Source organism: Salvia hispanica, chromosome 5 (assembly GCF_023119035.1).
Source record: "Salvia hispanica cultivar TCC Black 2014 chromosome 5, UniMelb_Shisp_WGS_1.0, whole genome shotgun sequence".
Classification (NCBI taxonomy): domain Eukaryota; kingdom Viridiplantae; phylum Streptophyta; class Magnoliopsida; order Lamiales; family Lamiaceae; genus Salvia; species Salvia hispanica.
In genome coordinates, this window is record NC_062969.1 from 4,893,646 (window position 1) to 4,912,051 (window position 18,406).

Consider the following 18,406-nt stretch of genomic DNA (forward strand, 5'->3'; position numbering starts at 1 on the left):
GAATTAACCATATTGTGGTTGGTGAAACCTTGCATAAATGTGGTATGGTAGTAGGTACATAACTAAGGGTAGTTGGCACTCAAAAATAGTCTTTGTCTCACTCTCTCATGAATACTACTGTAGTGGAGTATATAAATAAGTGACCATTGCTACTTTATTTGGACAGCGATCACTTTACTATTTCCGTCACATAAAAATAGACTATTTTGGATTGACACATATTTTAATATGTAATTAATAAAAAAGAGAAATTAAAATTACTAAATGGATGGTGAGACTAATAAATTTTATGGACTATTTTAATTAGACAAATGATATATATAGTTCCAATATCCCCACGAGGCCACGACTCCACACAACATTCCGATTATTGCAAGTATTAATGATCTAATAATACTCCTATTAGTTATCAGCTGACCCCCATTATTGTGTGATATTATTATTTGATTTTGCAACACCATTTTCTATTCATTAGGGGGAGTATGTTATATATAGTCGGTGAGTTAATCACGGAAGTTCATTTCATAGATATTTCATAAAAAAAAATTACCTCCCGCTAGTATATACGGATCATTAATTTTCATTGTACTTTGATAGTGTAATTTTTTATATTTACATATGCATTTATTTTGTTCGATATAATGCCATGATTTGTTGCCTGAAGTGGTTAGATACAACAACAAAAATTATAATTACCACAAATAAATAAAGCTAATTTAGTGTCTTTCATTGCGAGTGCAAAATGGTATAAGAATATGATAAAAATATACCATGACCTTTGATAGAAATAATGTTGTCATTGAGAGAGAATAAAATTTGTAACAAATAATTTCGTGGGAATATAAAATCATAATTGAGATAAAATTTTCGTAGAAACAAGACTAGATACAATAAAAAGATGAAAGGAATAACTACATAAAACAAATACATGACGAAAATATTTATAGTTTACAACACGAGTTTACTAAAATATATTACATCTGTTCCATAAAAATAGATAAATTGGGAATGACTCGAGTTTTAAATTATAATTAATAGAGTAAGAGAGAAGAAGAAAAATTAATCAAATTATTATAGTGAAATCCATAAATGATAAAGAAAAATAAAGGAGAAAAATTTGCTATAAATGAATATAGACTATCTGTATAGAACGGACGCAAAAAAAATTACTCCCTCCGTCCCGGCTAAGATGACACATGGCTTAGCCGGCACGGGATTTTAGGAGTTATTGGTTAAAGTGTTTAATTGGAGAGAGAAAAGGTGGATGTAAGTATTAAAGTAGAGAGATAAAGGAAGATTTAATATTTTAATAAGAGTGGTAAAAAGTGGTTGAGTGTATTAATTGGAGAGAGAAAGTTTCCAAAAAAAGGAAATGTATCATCTTAGTTGGGACAAACTAAAAAGCGAAAACGTGTCATCTTAAGCGGGACGGGGGGTACTATTTTTATGGGACAGAGTACTTAGGATTATAAATAGATTCTGAGCCGCTGTTATTAATCAGATTATTTATATTATATAAATAGGTAGGTCTCCTTAATACTCCCCCTATTCCATAGTTTAAAGTCATTTTGCCATTTTAGTACATTCCATGGTAATAGAATAATTTCCCTTTTCAGTAAAAGTCAACACATTTTTCTACACCTACTTTACTCTCTCTTACTTTATTCTCTCTACCTTTTTCATTTTTCATTTTACTTTCCCTTTACATAGCTCACCCAACACAATTTTTCTTAATTTTCGTGTCGAAAAGAATTGCCTCCATTTTTATGGAATGGACACAGTTACATTATAAACAAAATATGTAGCTGTCAATTGCGTACTTCCAAATGGCCATACAGTATCTACCTCAAAATTTCAATTGAAGTTATAGGAAGAGGCCCACTACTTGTTAACGCATCAAACTATTTTAGTTGTCAATTCATAGCAAAAGTACACTCAAATTTTTCCTAGATTCTAATTCAGAATCATTTAATTACGCAGTCATTTAATTTTTGCGATAAAATATGTTTCTATCAGTTAGTGGCGCCGATTCATTTTTGAAAATAATGTTAATTAATCTTAATTTTGTTCAATCTTACTAATTAAATAATAGTATACGAAATAATGAAATCGCTATATAGCTATGATATTTTTGTCATTTTAATTGCTACATTTACATACTTAATCCATATACTTCAATCCTAGCCATTCATCTTTAAATGATCGAGATTATAGCGTCTGAGTTAACCAAGCAATAGAGAGGTTAATACTTAATAATGCCTGAGGCCAAAAGTCTCAGGTTCAAATCTTTGTAGCACGACCTTTAAATTTATGTTCATTTAACCATAATAAAAAGATCGAAAGTATATATTTATGTTTGGTTTTAATATTATTATTATTATGTCGATTTCTTTACCTGTTGGCTTTAAATTTATCTGTCTCACCTAATAGTGTCGTCTAATTAAGTAAAATAACTAAATTAAATTTAAAATAATAATTATTATTATTATTAATACTCCCTTCGTCCACGAAAAATAGAACACGTTGTGAATGACACGAGTTTTAATGTAAAATTGGTAAAGTAAGAGAGAAGGAAAAAAAAATAAGAGAGAAGTAGTGTTAATGGAATGTGAGGTCCATATTATTAGTAAGAGAGAAGGAAAAAAGTAAGAGAGAAGTAGTGTTAATGAAATGTGGGGTCCATATTATTAGTAAGAAAGTAGTTGTTAAAAACTTTTTTTTTTCGAATATCCTTATTTTTCATGGACAACCAAAAATGACAAATGTGCACTATTTTTTTGTGGACGGAGAGAATATTATATAATAGATGAATCAAGTTTATAGCCGTGCAAATTGGTGTGCGTCGTCTGCGTTGTGCATATAGATATATGTATAGGGAGTGATTTCACATAGAATTTTTCTGAAATTATACCTCATCAATTTTCTACTATATTAATATTAATTGACATCACAAAATATATCATTTATTAATATGAGTCAAAAATTAATATATTTTTTATGCTAATTAATACTCCATCAATGTACTTGTAAAATGATACTACTTCCGTCCTCCAAATATTGACACACTTTGATCCGACACGAGTTTTAAGAAATGTAATAGAAGTGAGTTGAAAAAGTTGGTAGGACGTGAGTCCTACTTTTAAAATATTAGTTTTATAATAAAATGTGAGTAAAAATGAGTTAGTGGAATATGAGGTCCAATACCAATTAAAAATATTAAAATATGAAATTTGTCAAACTTTCAAGGACGAATAAATAATAAACTGTATCAAACTTTGAGGGGGTAGTACTGTGATTTTGTGTTTTGAATTAAAGAAAATTTTTATCATGATCCATCAAGAACAATTTAGACGCTCCAGCTAAATAATACTAATAGTTCCAGTAAAAAACAAAATTAAATAACTAACACGACATTCTTGTTTGTATCGCGCATCGTTACACGTAACAAATAAGGAACTTCTCAAATATAAATATATAACAGTATTTGATTTTTTTCCATACCTCATTACTCAGTATTGGGATTGTTAATTTCCTATCAGAAGCACCATGGTATTAATTAGTAGTAGGATTTATTGGTAAGAAATTACTCTATTAATATTATATTCGCTCTCATTCACGAAATAGGTGTTCGTGGTAAAAATAAAATTACTCACTGACCAGCATACAAATGTACAATGATGTATGAGTCTGACCGCAGTAAATACCAAACAATATGGAGTACCATAGTGTGGATTATTGTGATCAGAAAATGTTTCTTAGGTTGGTGGATTATTTTATTATTCTATATAATTAATATTTGCGGTGCTATGAAATAATATGCTCCTTTCATTTCATGTAGTTGGATTGTATTCTTTTTGGATTATTTTAAAATAATTGAATCGTTTTCTTTTTAGGCTAAAAAGGTTGTACATTATATTTTTTTATATTTTATTATCTCTTAATCCTTAAACATCAATTTTTTAATTTTTTTGTCCACTAAAAACGTCTCAAGTAACTTTGGACAGAAGGAAAAGTATAGTACTTTCAAATAATCTGAAATTAATTAGGATACTAGAGAAAAACCGAAGTTGTGGAAGGTGGGGAACTAGAAGCCTATTTGAAATCTCACCAGTCAGTCAAACAGATTTGAGCAATAATTGAATTAGTTCACACAATTTAAATTCAATAAATTTCAAAATTTGCCTTTAAAATCTGGCAGACCGTTATCGAATTGAGCTCTATATATCCACATCTTCATCTCTGCTTATTAAGTCTAAGCTCAATACAACAATTTCTCTCTCTCGCCGCCATTGGAATATGAAAAGGGGTGAGTGGTTTTCATGCTTAATTTGCTTCATTGTCTGTTATTGAACGTCTCCCAAAACCCTAATTTCATTCAATTCCCTCTTCTTCTCCTTTTCATTTCAGCATATACTCACTTGATTTAATTAATTTCTCTCTTAATTTGCTTTGTTATGATTGTTGTTTTTCAAGTTATGTACATCACATGATTTTTGTGCAAATACATACTTGGCGGGCCAGAAAATTTTTAGAGGAGAAATCTTAGCCGTACAATGACTCTCCATTTTTGAGCGGTCGATTCCACCTACCCTTTCAATAATTTTAAAAACAGTACTATCCTTCAATTTTCACGGTGGAGCAGCCTAGGAGACTAGTAGGTTACTCCCTCCGTCCGCTCTTTACCATTTATGGTAATTATGAACCGGGTCTCCTATTCCCGGACGGACCAAAATGGATAAACGGGACGGATGGAGTATAACAAGCAATGATTGATAATTGAGCAAGGAATTTGTTTGGACACCGCCATATGCATCTATATGTATATATAGTCACATCTGCCCCCAGAAATAGGAGCAACGATCCACTTTAGCAGCTTGATCAGTTAACTGTGTTGAGTTGACGAAGCTTTTTGTATCGTCATATATCAATAAATTTAGAAATGATGCTATGACCAGTTAGGGTGTACATTATTCGTCATGCTTCAATTATATTGGTTTGCATAAAAACGACCTGAGATGTACCAATGTTTTCCATTCATGGAAACTTAACTAATTACCTCAAATTTGCCGCAATGAATTATTGTATTCTTCGAGGTAAAACTAAGTTCCCTGCTTTTTATTTTGGTATTTACGACATGACATGTAAAGATCTGTGTCACGCTAAATTTGACTTGATACATTTGGTGGCCTCATACATGAAATCTTTGGCACTAGACAGCGATCACAGTGAACACAAATATTTTAAAAGCCAAGAATATTTTTAAAGAGCAAGCTAATTAATCTTTGCAATGCAATATCTTTATCAAATTCATTAATTTTCAGTCTCCTCTTGCTTTGTTCATCAGTGGTTGGAAACTAATGGGGATTATTTTGATAATATAGAGATATGTTTATTTTACCCAGTCTTGTAGGCCGGACTTCTTCATTTGGGTTAAATGGAGATTGATCATGAAATGGTTAGTTTAATTTATGTTGTGGCCTGTGGGTGAATTTATAGTAAAATATGCTCATGTATCTTTTTATTTGAAGCTAACAATAACTCCCCCTTTTAAGGTATATATATGTATAATATATTACTAATACTTAGTGATTTATAGCGGAGTAGCATCATTTATCATGTACCCCACAAAATATTTTCCGGGGTAATATTTGTACCTATTTATCGCTTATAAAATAAAAAGGCGTACTATCTCAACATAAATAGTAGTCCTAAATTATTTTACTTAAAAAAAAAGTTGTAAACCTTAAATCAAAACATAGATTAATTTCTAATTTGGGTGCAATTTGGGGTAGAATGGGTTGGTGAAAATGTGAATTAAAAAGGCAGAAATCTTCACCAGTCGGTCAAATCTAGAGTCACGTGTGAGAGCATAGATTTTAACCACTTTGATTACTTCCACACGAGCCAAATATCTTTGGAACCTTTATTTGTGTGCCTATAAATTCCACTCATCAACAATCAACATGATGCCGCCTCTGCATCCATGACTTTCTCTTCTCATTTCTTCAATTCTCCATCTCCCTCGCACAAACACACACATCTTATCTTGGTTACATCTGATCTTTGCAACTTCCATAAATTTCTGAGTTTCTGTTGAATTTTAATTTATCTATGGTTTGTGCTCCTCATATTAATTAGGGGTTTTCTCGGTGGAGATGATGATGATGATGACATGGATTTGTGAGGTGAAACAAGTAAGTGATTTCCATAATATTCTTGTCAAGTGAGCTGTCGCCTTTTGCAGTTTGCCTTTGCTTCATTGTCTGTTCGACCTTACAAACCCTAGTTTCTGCGCATAATATTTTGATTCATAAGATTTGTATATGTTAAGTAAACCACATGAATGATTAAAAATTTTAAAATTATTCTAGATATATCCATGAAATCTCAAATTACGGATGATCCTTTTGGAGAATAGAGTTTGTGCAAACAAATATTCCTTTAATTCTGATTACAAGATTGTTGAGTAATATTTTAAACGTTCCTTAATAAGATTTGCTAGTCATGTTTTACAAGTATAGAACTTTCACTGAAAATATATGTATTTATATTGTACTATTTATAATAACCAGAATTACAACATATAACCTTACTTTTGTGATTATCATGGGTAATTGAATTAGTAATCAACCGCGATATGTATATTAATAGATGTTGATGAATGATGCAATATATTAAATCATAAGAGAGTGTATATATATTTATAAAAATGAAGAAATGAATATAGAACATTTAGGAACTTGTACTTTCCTTAGATTGCGCTGCAACAGATTTAGCTTTGGAACCCTTCTAGTCTTGAAACTGCTGTATATTTAGTCATCTAAGTACGTTACAAAGCCAACTGTAATTCTCACTTTCTATAATTTAAAAACTCTATCTACCTAATAAATACACGTGACAATATATATGGGTTGGTGTACAGTATGGGTATAAATAAGTGATGCTGTGTAAATAGGGGGACCATGGAAGCCCATTGCCCATTACTGCTTTAATTTAACGTAGCAAACACTATGGGAGTGTGTGTATTCAAATTTGTAAAGATTATGATAAAATAAAATTGGTGATCGTTTTAATTAGTTTAAAGATTTTGTATGAAATGAGACGCGATATATATGTTGTAGATCGTTTTAATTTGTCAAAAGTTTTAAATGAAATGAGATACGAGATTGAAATATGAGTTTGTGTGGTAGATCGTTCATGACGGTTACGAAATTAAAAGGGTGTTTAATTAGGATTAGTTTAAGGTTGAACAGACAATGAAGCTAAGTTATACTTGCAACTGACTGCTGGCTTGCCAAGGCTAAGCATGGGAATCAATTTTTCAGTTGCACCGGAAATGGCAAGAGATTTGCAGCATCGATAATTTCCTGTATGTTACTCCATGTTTTTAATCATCTATTTGCAGGGCATTGAATTGCTATTAATGAATTTGTATTTACAAATACTTTATATGCAATAATACACCCCATGTGTTGTACATCATGAGATTGATCTCAGTTTGGTATTTTATTTCAACAGTTTCTACGTTATTTATGCATGTGATGTCCATATCGTGTATATTTAGAATAATCGCCTATTGATTTTATTGGATTTGGTGCACCACTTGTCACTTTAGTAGTATTTTTTCAATTTATCATACTATTATATGAAGTGAGAGCAACTCATGATACGAGTACTACTCTCTATATATATAAGCAATAGTTTGTTAATTACACTATTTAATAGGCAACTGCAAAACTTTTTGACATAAAGAGCCAGGCCTAATAAACTAAAAGTCGTGTATTTTTAAGCATCGTAAAGAGAAGGGATATGTAGGCGAACCCTAAAAATTAGCGTTGGTACCAATCTAGTGCCCAAGCTAGAAATTCCCATTTATTACTATATATTGGGAAGGTTTGGTAGAAATTTTGTCACCATATATATAATTAAGTAGAAACTATGATTAAATTTTACAGCAATATATGCTTCTTCGCATTGAATAATGCATATTTGTGTACGGGTCGATCTCACCATCAGCACACGAGTATGCAAAAATTCTAGTACTCCACGAGTTCACGTTCGATCCCACGAGTTCTATAGGAGTGCAATACTCATTCACTTTGAAATGGCCGTGGATCATATAACTAGTATCACTTGTGATCCGGCTCCCAATTATTGCGACAGGAAGTTTCTATTTGATCACTTATATATGATATGCACATACACAAATGGATGAGATTAGTAAATGGATGAACGACTTGTTTTATACAAATTGAGGTTTTCTTCAGACATTGACTGAAATTAATCGCGCCTTTTTTTTATATATAAAATGCAATAAAATTTAATTTTAGTAACAATCATTGGTTATAAAGAAATCAATACTACATATTGTTTTTAACCATACTTGCGGGATTCGAAAATTTATTTGCTCCTACATCTCTATATAAATGCTCTCTCCATCAACAAAAGAGAGTCCTACGAGTGGACGACATCTGTTTTAGTGTGAAATATATAAAGAATGAGAGATAAAAGAGATAAAGTGGTAAAGTATGATAGAGAAAGATAAAAAGCTACTTGTGATAACAAATGAATCTGAATCTACGAATCTGAATCTTAAATACTCCTTATTTAATATTCCATAAAAATTGGTAAAGTAAGAAAGAGGTGGAGAGAAAAAGTAATTAAAGTATTCCAAGGGGAGAATGAGTCCCACTTTATTAGAGAGAAAAAACTTTTCAAAATTAGAAATTGCGTATTCGAAAGTTGGAGGTGGAGAGTTTCACTGGTGTGTCCATGGGAAAATTTGAAGTGACCATCAATTGTAGATCTATAGTACGAAAAGCAGAGTTTGTTACATGAGTTTGACTCAGTGGTGCTCCGTCACGTGCACAGGGAAGGAAATTTCGCTGCTGACTTTTTGTCTCATTACGCATATAACTTCCATATAGGTTTCCATGTTTTAGAGTCCCCTCCCTTAGATCTTAGTATTTGGTTGATGCATGGTAGATTAGATGTTTCTTATGTTCGTTAATGTATAATCAGGCTCTGTCCGCTTTTCTTAAAAAAAAAAAAGAAGTAGAAAATCGCACATTAATTAAGACGTTATGTTCCTCACTCACATTTTATTAGTTTAAATGTAGCTAGTATAGTGAGAAAAAAAATTGAATACAAATTTCCCTTCTTTATCTGCATGTGTAGTTGAGAAATTCGTGACTAGAAATGATACGCGTTTCTATCTCAACTGCCATTTCTTTTACTTAACTCTCATGCGCAAACAAAATGAACAAATTTGCACCGCCAATAGAGTCTGGACCACAGCAGAAAAAGGTAGTAACATATTTATTGCCACAATTTTTGTAAAGTTTAAGAATAAGAAAGATAACAATGTAAGAAACGAAGCCCACTAGAAGATTCCAGAATCCAGAGAATCAGAACTCCTTGAGTTATTTGGCCTCGCCTCATTAATGTGGACCACTATTTTGATTATTTTGCTTACATATATAATGTGAGTCAGAAACACTTGAGATAATTGTTGGCAATGGAAGTGGAGAGTAGAGAAGGATATTACGCTGTTCTTGGCGTTAGTTTGTACTCTTCTGATGATGAAATTCGACGTGCTTATCGTAAACTTGCCATGGTATCGATCCTCTCTTTCTACATGTGGAATTCGTTTCACATTTCTTAGGAGTATATATTAGTAATAAGCTAAATGATGGTTTTTTTTTTTTTTTTTTGCAGCAATGGCATCCTGACAAGTGGAATGCAAGCCCTTCACTAGTTGACATGGCCAAACATAGATTTCAGCAAATTCAAGAAGCATATTCAGGTGACATAAGTTGGTCAATGAGAAAAGATGATTTACATGTTGAATGTATTAGGCTGAATTTTGAATATATTTGGTTAAAACAGTTTTATCAGATCGGACGAAGCGAACGTTGTATGATGCTGGCATGTTCGATGAAGAAGACGAGGTAGAGCTTGATCTCTCACTCTCCTTTCCTTGAAACATTTGGGAGTTTGTTTTAGTGTTGTTAGTTGAATATATAAATTTTGTTTGTTGTTTCAGGGTTTCTCGGATTTTGTTCAAGAAATGATGTCTCTTGTTGATGATGTTAGAGAAGAGGTAGTAATTATAAAAAAAATCATTTGTATGCAAAGAATTGTTGGTGAATGAATGTGTGATTGATGATGGAAGTAATGGGTTGAAAACAGGAGAAAACATACAGCATTGAAGAATTGGAGGGCATGTTTTGGGAGATGGCAAAAGCTTATGAGATTCCTCAGTGGACTACCAATTCATCTACAAAATCTAAACAAGCATTTATCAACAGATCTATTGGGATGGGCTGTGGCTCGGGCTTTTGAATCGTTTACTGCAAAGAGAAATTGGGCTCTCAAAATGGGCCTGTAATTTATGCGCTTTAACATCTCAATTCAGTTTATGTGAAAGTATGTTTTAAAATTTATTTGATGATTTTTGTTCAGGTTTTTTCACAACACTTAATTCTGTGCTTTTATATCCTGAACGCTTTGTCAAAATCATAATTAATGTTATTTTAATTTCATATCACCAAAGATAGTTCACTGTCCCAACTAGTAAATATGCAATTCTAATTACGAGGAGACTGGAAAATAAATCGTTTAACGTGTGTTGTTTCATAAAATATTAGAAAATAATCCTTTCATTCCATTATAATTGAGTCATTTTTATTTTTAGGATGCCTCGAGTCACTTTTCATTTTGGGAGTGGAGGGATCAGCGTCGACAGTGACAATATGTCTTCGTTGAGAATTTTGTAGATGAAGTTTGCCGCCTTATTAACCTATGTCACGATTATTTCAATCTTATCCAGCTCTTCGTTTTTTTTCTTTCCTCCATTGTTGAACTCCGGCCACATTAAATAGTTTAGAAAGGGTACAATTATCAATGGGATTTTTTCTTAATCGTCATTTGTTTGGATGCGGATAAGTTGTAGCTCTTAAGCTCTGCATATCTAAATGGCCTTAGATTAAATATGTCATAGTACTTCCTAATTTTTTATGGATACAAGTCACAAGAAGCAATTAATTTTCAGTCTTCTTATAATTAGAAAATGGCACGTGAATGCGGCTAAGTTGTAGCGGCTTCTCTTTTAGCAATGTGTGTCTAATGATCTTAGACCTGGATACAACTCACATCAAACGATTAATTTTTAATCTTCTCATGATTAGAAAATAGCACGTGTATACGATTAAATTGTAACGACTTCTCTTTTAGCATTGCATGTCTAATGATGTTAGACCAAATATGTCATATTTCCTAATATTTTATAGATAAACTCACAAGAAATGATTTAGTTTCAGTTTTTTAATATCAGAATTAGAAAATAGCACATATGTGCGGCTAAGTTGTAGTGACTTCTCCTTTAGCACGGCGTATCTAATGATACTCCCTAGACCAAATATGGCATGCTTCATTGAAAAAAACTTAATTTTCAATCTTTCTCTTAATTAAAATTAATCTTGCCCTCTAATTATGGTTCATAAGAAAAATACGCACCATTTATTGTTGTTTTCTGAAACAAATTAGACAAAACATAGCTAATAGTAGCAGCAATTTATGGTATGCTCGATTTGTAAGAAATGGACATATTTAAAGTCGTTAATTAACTAATCTCATTGTCCTCTTCCCAAATTACCACTCCAGTTTTCATATAAATCATGGTTATGGTAAATGATAGTGACAGTAGACAGTGGGCTCAGCAGAGAATAATATTAAAGCCCATTTTAAAATACTTTAGATTCATGTGATCATATTCTTATCAAATGTTTTTCTTCTCTTTGCTTTTTTCCACCATATCCCCCATATACATTTATAAATTCCACGTTTTTATTATTTCCCTAACTCAAATAATTTTTTATCTAATTTTTCCTCATGTGTATGTAACCCGATTTCGAGCTTGCCTGATCAATAACTAAGGTGATAATTTTGACTACCGCTTGATAATATATATAAACACTTCATATTTTTTAGAAACTAAAACATGGTAGCATAAAATTAGGAATTATATAATGTTTATGCAACCAAAGCATTGCCAAAAAATAAAATAATATTTGATTCTGAAAATTTATTTTTGATCACTACCTCTCCTTTATCATCAAGACTAGGCATTTTTACAACAAAGATGGGATTGTCCAAATTTTCTTTTGGGGAAAAAACGAATTTACCTTTATTCCATCTTTGCAGATTCCATTGAAGCTTTCTTTTCTTCAATCTTTCAGTCATGCAAACTCCAATGAAATCTCTCATTTCTCAAGTTAAATATGAGACCATTGTTCGGTATTACTAGAACATTTTCACATCTGTTGCTTATAGTGGTATTAGAGCATTCCCATCCGTACTCTTAGCTAAGAGCACGAAGATGGGCCCGGACCCACTTTTACTCCTTGACCTTAGCTAAGAGCACAACACCCACATCCCTGCTCTTAGCTAAGGACAAGCTCAAGGGTCCCACCATTCTATTATTCAATTTAAATACTCCAATTATTAAAAATATTTCTACATTATTAAAATACATTAAAAAATAAAAATTACATAATTAAAATCCTAAAAATAAAAAATTACATAATTAAAATACTAAAAAATAAAAATACATAATTAAAATCCTAGAAAATAAAAAATGCATAATTAAAATCCTACAAATTAAAAATTACACACGTGGAAGACTAGTCCTCTATCCCCAATTGCCTCTTGAGACCCTGGATCATTTGCACATGTGTTGCAAGTTGATCCGGAGTCATCCAAGACGTATCGTTCATATAGAGTTGACTCAAGATGGCCCACAACGTGTTGTTCGGGGGTGGAGGAGGCACAAAGGGAGCGGGGGCGGATGGAGTCGAGGCGCGACGGCGGGGGCGGTTGGCCGCCGCCTTCTTCCTTCCTTGCGGGCGGGAACTGCTCGGGCCGGCGTCGGGGCTACCCAAGTTAGCTCCGGCAAGCCTGGGTAACCACATCATCGGAGGCGCCGTCGGATAAGGCAAGCAGACCTGGACCGTTTGGCTTGGAGGAGCTGGAGGAGGATGCTTGCTATGCAGCCCCTATACTTCGGATGTTGGCGTGTTGTTGGGGTTTGTATACTAAAAGATGCTTCGAGCGTACATGCCTTTGTACATCAGCTTGTGCATGTATACGAGAAACGCCACATCCACTTGTTTACCTATTTATGAGAATAAATAATATAATATAATGGTTTATTATTGAAATATGATAAACAAGTCTAAGGCTTTTTACTAAGAAGGTCAAGTAGGGAAATTCGATGAATCTCCTCATGAGTTTTCCAGTAGGGGACTTGGCCAGATCTAGTAAGAAGAAAAACGTATTCACAACCTAGATAGGCTTTGGCTACCTATTGGTACGGTTGCGGTGTTTGTGATAATTCTCTCTTACCTAAGATGAGATTAGTAACACCGGTGTGGTAAAGCACTGAAAGGATCTAATCCGAAATGTATTCTTTATTGCTATCTACTGAAAGAATATATTTCAGAAAGTTTAGTATTTTCTAGTCTATGATATTAATATCAATATTGTTTATTCAATCAAACGCCACTTTGACTTATCAATATGTGAGAGTTTGTACGTAACTCAAGTTCATGATATCTTGGGTGGTAGTAATTGAATAACATGAAGGTATTGGAATATTATTTCATAGAATTCGCGTGCCCAGTGTGGTATGATTAAATCCCTAAGAGGGTGATCCCCAATGAGGTGTTTGAAAGAGGAATTTATTATTCAGAAATCTGCGCAGTTGGAATTTATTCCACGAATAATAAATAAAGTTTCAAACAAGAAAAAAACTCTTTGGAGAATTAATTTAATTCTAGTCACATAGCAGACAAAAGAATTAAATTGATGGATCAAGATAATCTTAAACGCGGGAAATATTATAAAATAAAATGGACTCAAGTTATTTGTAATTTGGTGATTTAAGTGGGAGTGCAATATTATTCTTTAGTGGAATAAAATAATATTCCATTGATAATATATTAAATCATGGGTCATTTGATTTAATTAGTAATTTATCTAATGGGTGAGTCCAACACTTAAGTCATTCCATGGATCCCCTTACTAGCCCAATAAGGTCCACTATAAATAATGAATGAAAGGGAAACCCTAGAACACAATCCAAGACAACACAAAAACCCTAACCCTAGCCTTGAAATCGGCGCCTCCTTCCTTCTCTCTCTTGGTCTCGATTTTCGTGCCTAGCACGTGGGAGAATTAGGGTTTTGATTATTGTTCTTGATCTATCCTAATTCATAGGATTAGATCTAGACAATTTGGTGTTTGTATTGGGTTTCCCTAGATCCATTCAAAGTTATTTAATTGGTTTTCTAAGATCCGCCCACACGGATGGAGAATCAAGGACGAGGGAATAGTACGGAAGATTCGTGGTCGATAAACCAAGGATCTCCGGGTGGTGCAGCTAGCAACGTCAATCCAATGACGGATTATGAGGTAACAATCGAATCTACATCGAATATGCATGATTATGTGTTTATTTGATGTTATATATATATATATATATATATATATATATGTTTATTGCATGAAATTGGAGTCGAATGCATAATCACCTAAATAGATCCGGTCAAGGACCTGTTTGGTTTCCGTGTCTTCCGCTGCGGTAGTCCCAACAGGCGCCCCTCCTGCCAACAATCAAGGTACTTGAACGGTTTGAACTCCTCCCGTTGGTATGCCGCCAAGGCGGCAGTGATGATGTCGAGCTCGTTCGTGCCGCTCCCCGCCGACCGCTCTTCCTGGAGGTAAATCCCCTGGAACTTCCCGATTGCCTCGTTGCATCTGTAGATGCAATTGCGAACCATACTATCATTGCGATAGATGGTTCCCGCCGGCCGGGTTTCATTGTAGAGGCGAGTGATGCGCCACCAATACGTATCCCCGGTTTGGTTCGTGCCGACGTCCGGATCTTCGGAGACTGCCAAGTAGGCTTTGAACATCGCCATCATCTCACCCGGAGTGTACGGGGTGCGGGTGCCACGAACAGGAGGAGTAGGAACAGTAGGAGTAGGAGTAGAGCTGCTGCTCCCTCCCGATCCGGGTTCGGGTGTCCACCCGAACCCGGGGGCGTTTAGGTCGTGCAACGGGTAAGGACGGTAGCCACCCGGAGCTTGCGAACCTTGAGTTTGAGGAGGGGCCGTAAATTGGGTTTTCGGACTATATCCGGCCTCGGAGTCGAACCAATCGTGGTTCCAACCGCGATTGCCGGAGGGGTGATCGCCGGAGCCGGACATTGTGTAGTGTGGTGGGAATTTAGATGAGAGAGTATGAGGAAAAAAGATGAGAGAATGTAGATGAATGATGATAGAATAGATGAGAATGTGATTTTTTTTTTATGTTGAAGTGGGGGTATTTATAGATGAAAATGTGAATTTTGGGTTTAAAAAATTGAAAAATAAATTAAAAGTGGGTAGAAAACGGATATAATTTTTTGGGAAGTGGGAAAATATTTTTTTTTATTTAAAAACATTTTTTTAAATAAATTTCGAATTTTTAAAAAAATAAAAAATAAAAAAACGAATTTGCCAACGGCTATGCCGTTGGCCAATCAGAGCGTGCCACGTAGGGTTGCTCAGCGGCACGGACGTGCTTCTTAGCTAAGAGCAGCGGCCCATGTCGCTGGCACTTACGGACGAGCTCAGCTGGCGGACAGACGGCATCCGTGCTTATGCAAGACGGACGGACGAGCAGCGTCCCTGCTACGGCTGCGGATGGTACTACTTTCTTCATCTCCATGAAAAACCCTCAATATGCAAATTTTGATACTCCCTCCGTCCCGGCTAAGATGACACATTCCTTAGCCGGCACGGGATTTTAGGAGTTATTGGTTAATGTGTTAATTAGAGAGAGAAAATGTGGGTGGAAGTATTAGAATAAAGAGAGAAAGAAAGATGAATATTTTAATAGGAGTGAGAAAAAGTGGTTGGATGTATTAATTTGAGAGAGAAAGTTTCCAAAAAAGAAAATGTGTCATCTTAGTTGGGACAAACTAAAAAGAAAAACGTGTCATCTTAAACAGGACGGAGGGAGTATTAAAAAACTCTATGTGAATATTTCTACTATTATTTTTTAATCGGTGTAAAAGTAACTATGAGTTTAAATATTGTATATAGTCAAAAAAAATTGGACCACTATTTTGATGAGGAGAATAAAAATTGATGTTCTTTTTAAGTACCATGCACCTTTATTCCCCAACCTTTTCAATTCTTATACTCCTACTAATTTATATTCCTTCCTTCCCCGATTGAGAGTCACACTCGCATTTCTGCACTCGTTTTGTAAAAATAATAATAAATAGTTAAAGTAGAAAAATGATAAATTAAAAGAGATGATAATGTAAAGAAGACTCTTCTCTATCTTATTCTCTCTCTTACTTTACCATTTTTCCATTTTAACTATTTATTATCATTTTTATAAAACGAGTACAGAAATGCAAGTGTGACTCTTAATCGGGGACGGAGGGAGTAATATCTAGTGCTAACTTTTATTATAGCCTATAAATAAATTCTGGATAGTTCACAGGTAAATTCGACTCTGGAACAAAAAAGCAAGTACATGCCTTCTTGAGGTCCATAAAAAAGTGGGCAATATCCAAATGCAACAGCAAATTCCGTTATCCCTTTAATCAAATTTTGTCACATTTATATATCCCATGGTATTGCAGGAGGCAAACTCACATTGTCACACTCCCCTGTTCTATCCTCCATAAATATTCCAATTCCCCCCCTACAAAAATTGAAGAAATTTAGCTTCAACCATGCCCACTCTCAAACTCTTGCAAATCACAATTTTCCTAGCTTTATTTTCATCTCTAGTCCAAATCCAAGCTGATGAAAATCCACCTAATTTAGAAAACAAGTGTGGGGATTGCCCTTGTGACCATCCTTGTACCCCCAAGCCATCTCCACCGCCACCATCTCCGCCACCACCATCCCCTTCGCCTCCGCCACCGTCTCCAAAATACCCACCGCCGAGCTACCTATGTCCGCCGCCACCTGACGAGATTCCTCCCAAGAGCCCAAACCCTCCGGATGAAAAGACACCTCCCAAGGGCCCAAACCCTCCATCCATATCCATTAATGGGCCTCCGGGAAGTGTTTATTCGGTTATTCAGACCTATTCCGGCGGCTGCCGCACCTTTTTGGTCGGAAATATTCCGTTCTTGATCGTCTTGTGGGCGCTAGCTTTTTGAAGATTTGTGTATTTTGGCAAATATATGAATCCGAAGAGAGGGTGGTGAATGAAGGGATGAAGATCAATATTTTCGTTCTGATTAAATTAATTAATAGGTTTGTTTTTGAGTTCATGTTTGATGGAGTACATTAATTCATTGTCGTAATTAATAATTTAATGACCCCCTGTTTAGTTTGGTTAATTTCCTGCTTCATGTATACTGTTTTAATGTGGTGTAATTCTGATCTTACCGAATAATTAATGATATTTCGTCAGTGTATTCTAGATGTTTATTTTATTTCTTGATTATTTGCTTTTTTACTTTAATTTTGTGCGGTGGTGGAAAGCGTGCCACATTTGTTCAATGATAGTGCTACATTCCATTAAGGCTCGATTTGATATGTAATTATGTAATTTTGTTATATTTTAGTATGTATTTACGAATGAACTATATCATATATTTTGAATATCATAATTAATAGTAATAGATTATATGATATCACTCAATACATGGTCTACAAACTTTTGAAGAAATCTTTTGAAAATTTAGCTTCAAGTTTATTATAATCCATAAAACTGAGGTCTGAGGGTGTATATATCTCTCTCTCCAAAAATTAGTATAGAGAAGAAGGTTAAGAGTTGGAAACATTAATAACGTGGGACGTTTCCACCGACTGATAGACGGATGCCAAATCAAATTTGGCTATTATTTGACAATTCACAATTTTGTCTGAATAGCGACGCGTAGCATACTAGCATGTGACACCCATGTCAACTTCTAATTTATAGTCCAAAACTCGTAAGTCATAACTATTTACTACTTATTAGGGACAAATATTTCATTTTCTTGTAAATTAGTGCCCATAAATAGTTTTCAATGTTGCAATTTTACAGAGCTCAAGACCCCTTTAAAGTTTGACCTCTTGGTGTATGGACAGTATGGACTCTGTTATTCGCATATTTATATCTATAGGAAATTTTAACTCTACCTATGCTTATATAGCAAAGTAGCTGCTGCATTTGAACACTTTTTTTTTATAGTTATAGAATGTAAACAAATAATAACTATATTTTGAATTGCAACTAAGATCAATATATTGAAAATAATAAATAAATATTGACATCTATTTAATTTGGTAATATAATGGCTTTAATATATGCATGTTAGTACTACTTTATTCATATTATTATAACCTGG

General features: G+C 34.0%; 2 protein-coding genes and 1 long non-coding RNA gene across 3 annotated transcripts; all 3 read left to right on the forward strand.

The window, feature by feature from the left end:
• The first annotated feature begins 4,172 nt into the window (after window positions 1–4,172).
• Window positions 4,173–7,482, forward strand: LOC125186694. Its single transcript, XR_007170488.1, has 2 exons — window positions 4,173–4,306; window positions 4,474–7,482. It is a non-coding gene; the product is annotated as an uncharacterized LOC125186694 (long non-coding RNA).
• Window positions 7,483–9,355: 1,873 nt separating this feature from the next.
• Window positions 9,356–10,463, forward strand: LOC125191155 (chaperone protein DnaJ 2-like). The gene is made up of 5 exons (XM_048088642.1): window positions 9,356–9,616; window positions 9,718–9,805; window positions 9,889–9,950; window positions 10,046–10,102; window positions 10,192–10,463. The coding sequence occupies exons 1-5, from the start codon at window positions 9,518–9,520 to the stop codon at window positions 10,342–10,344; spliced, it is 459 nt and encodes a 152-aa protein (XP_047944599.1). The 5' UTR covers window positions 9,356–9,517; the 3' UTR covers window positions 10,345–10,463.
• A 6,329-nt stretch (window positions 10,464–16,792) lies between these two features.
• Window positions 16,793–17,227, forward strand: LOC125189263 (leucine-rich repeat extensin-like protein 1). The gene has a single exon (XM_048086556.1). The coding sequence runs from the start codon at window positions 16,793–16,795 to the stop codon at window positions 17,225–17,227; it is 435 nt and encodes a 144-aa protein (XP_047942513.1).
• The last annotated feature ends 1,179 nt before the right edge of the window (window positions 17,228–18,406 follow it).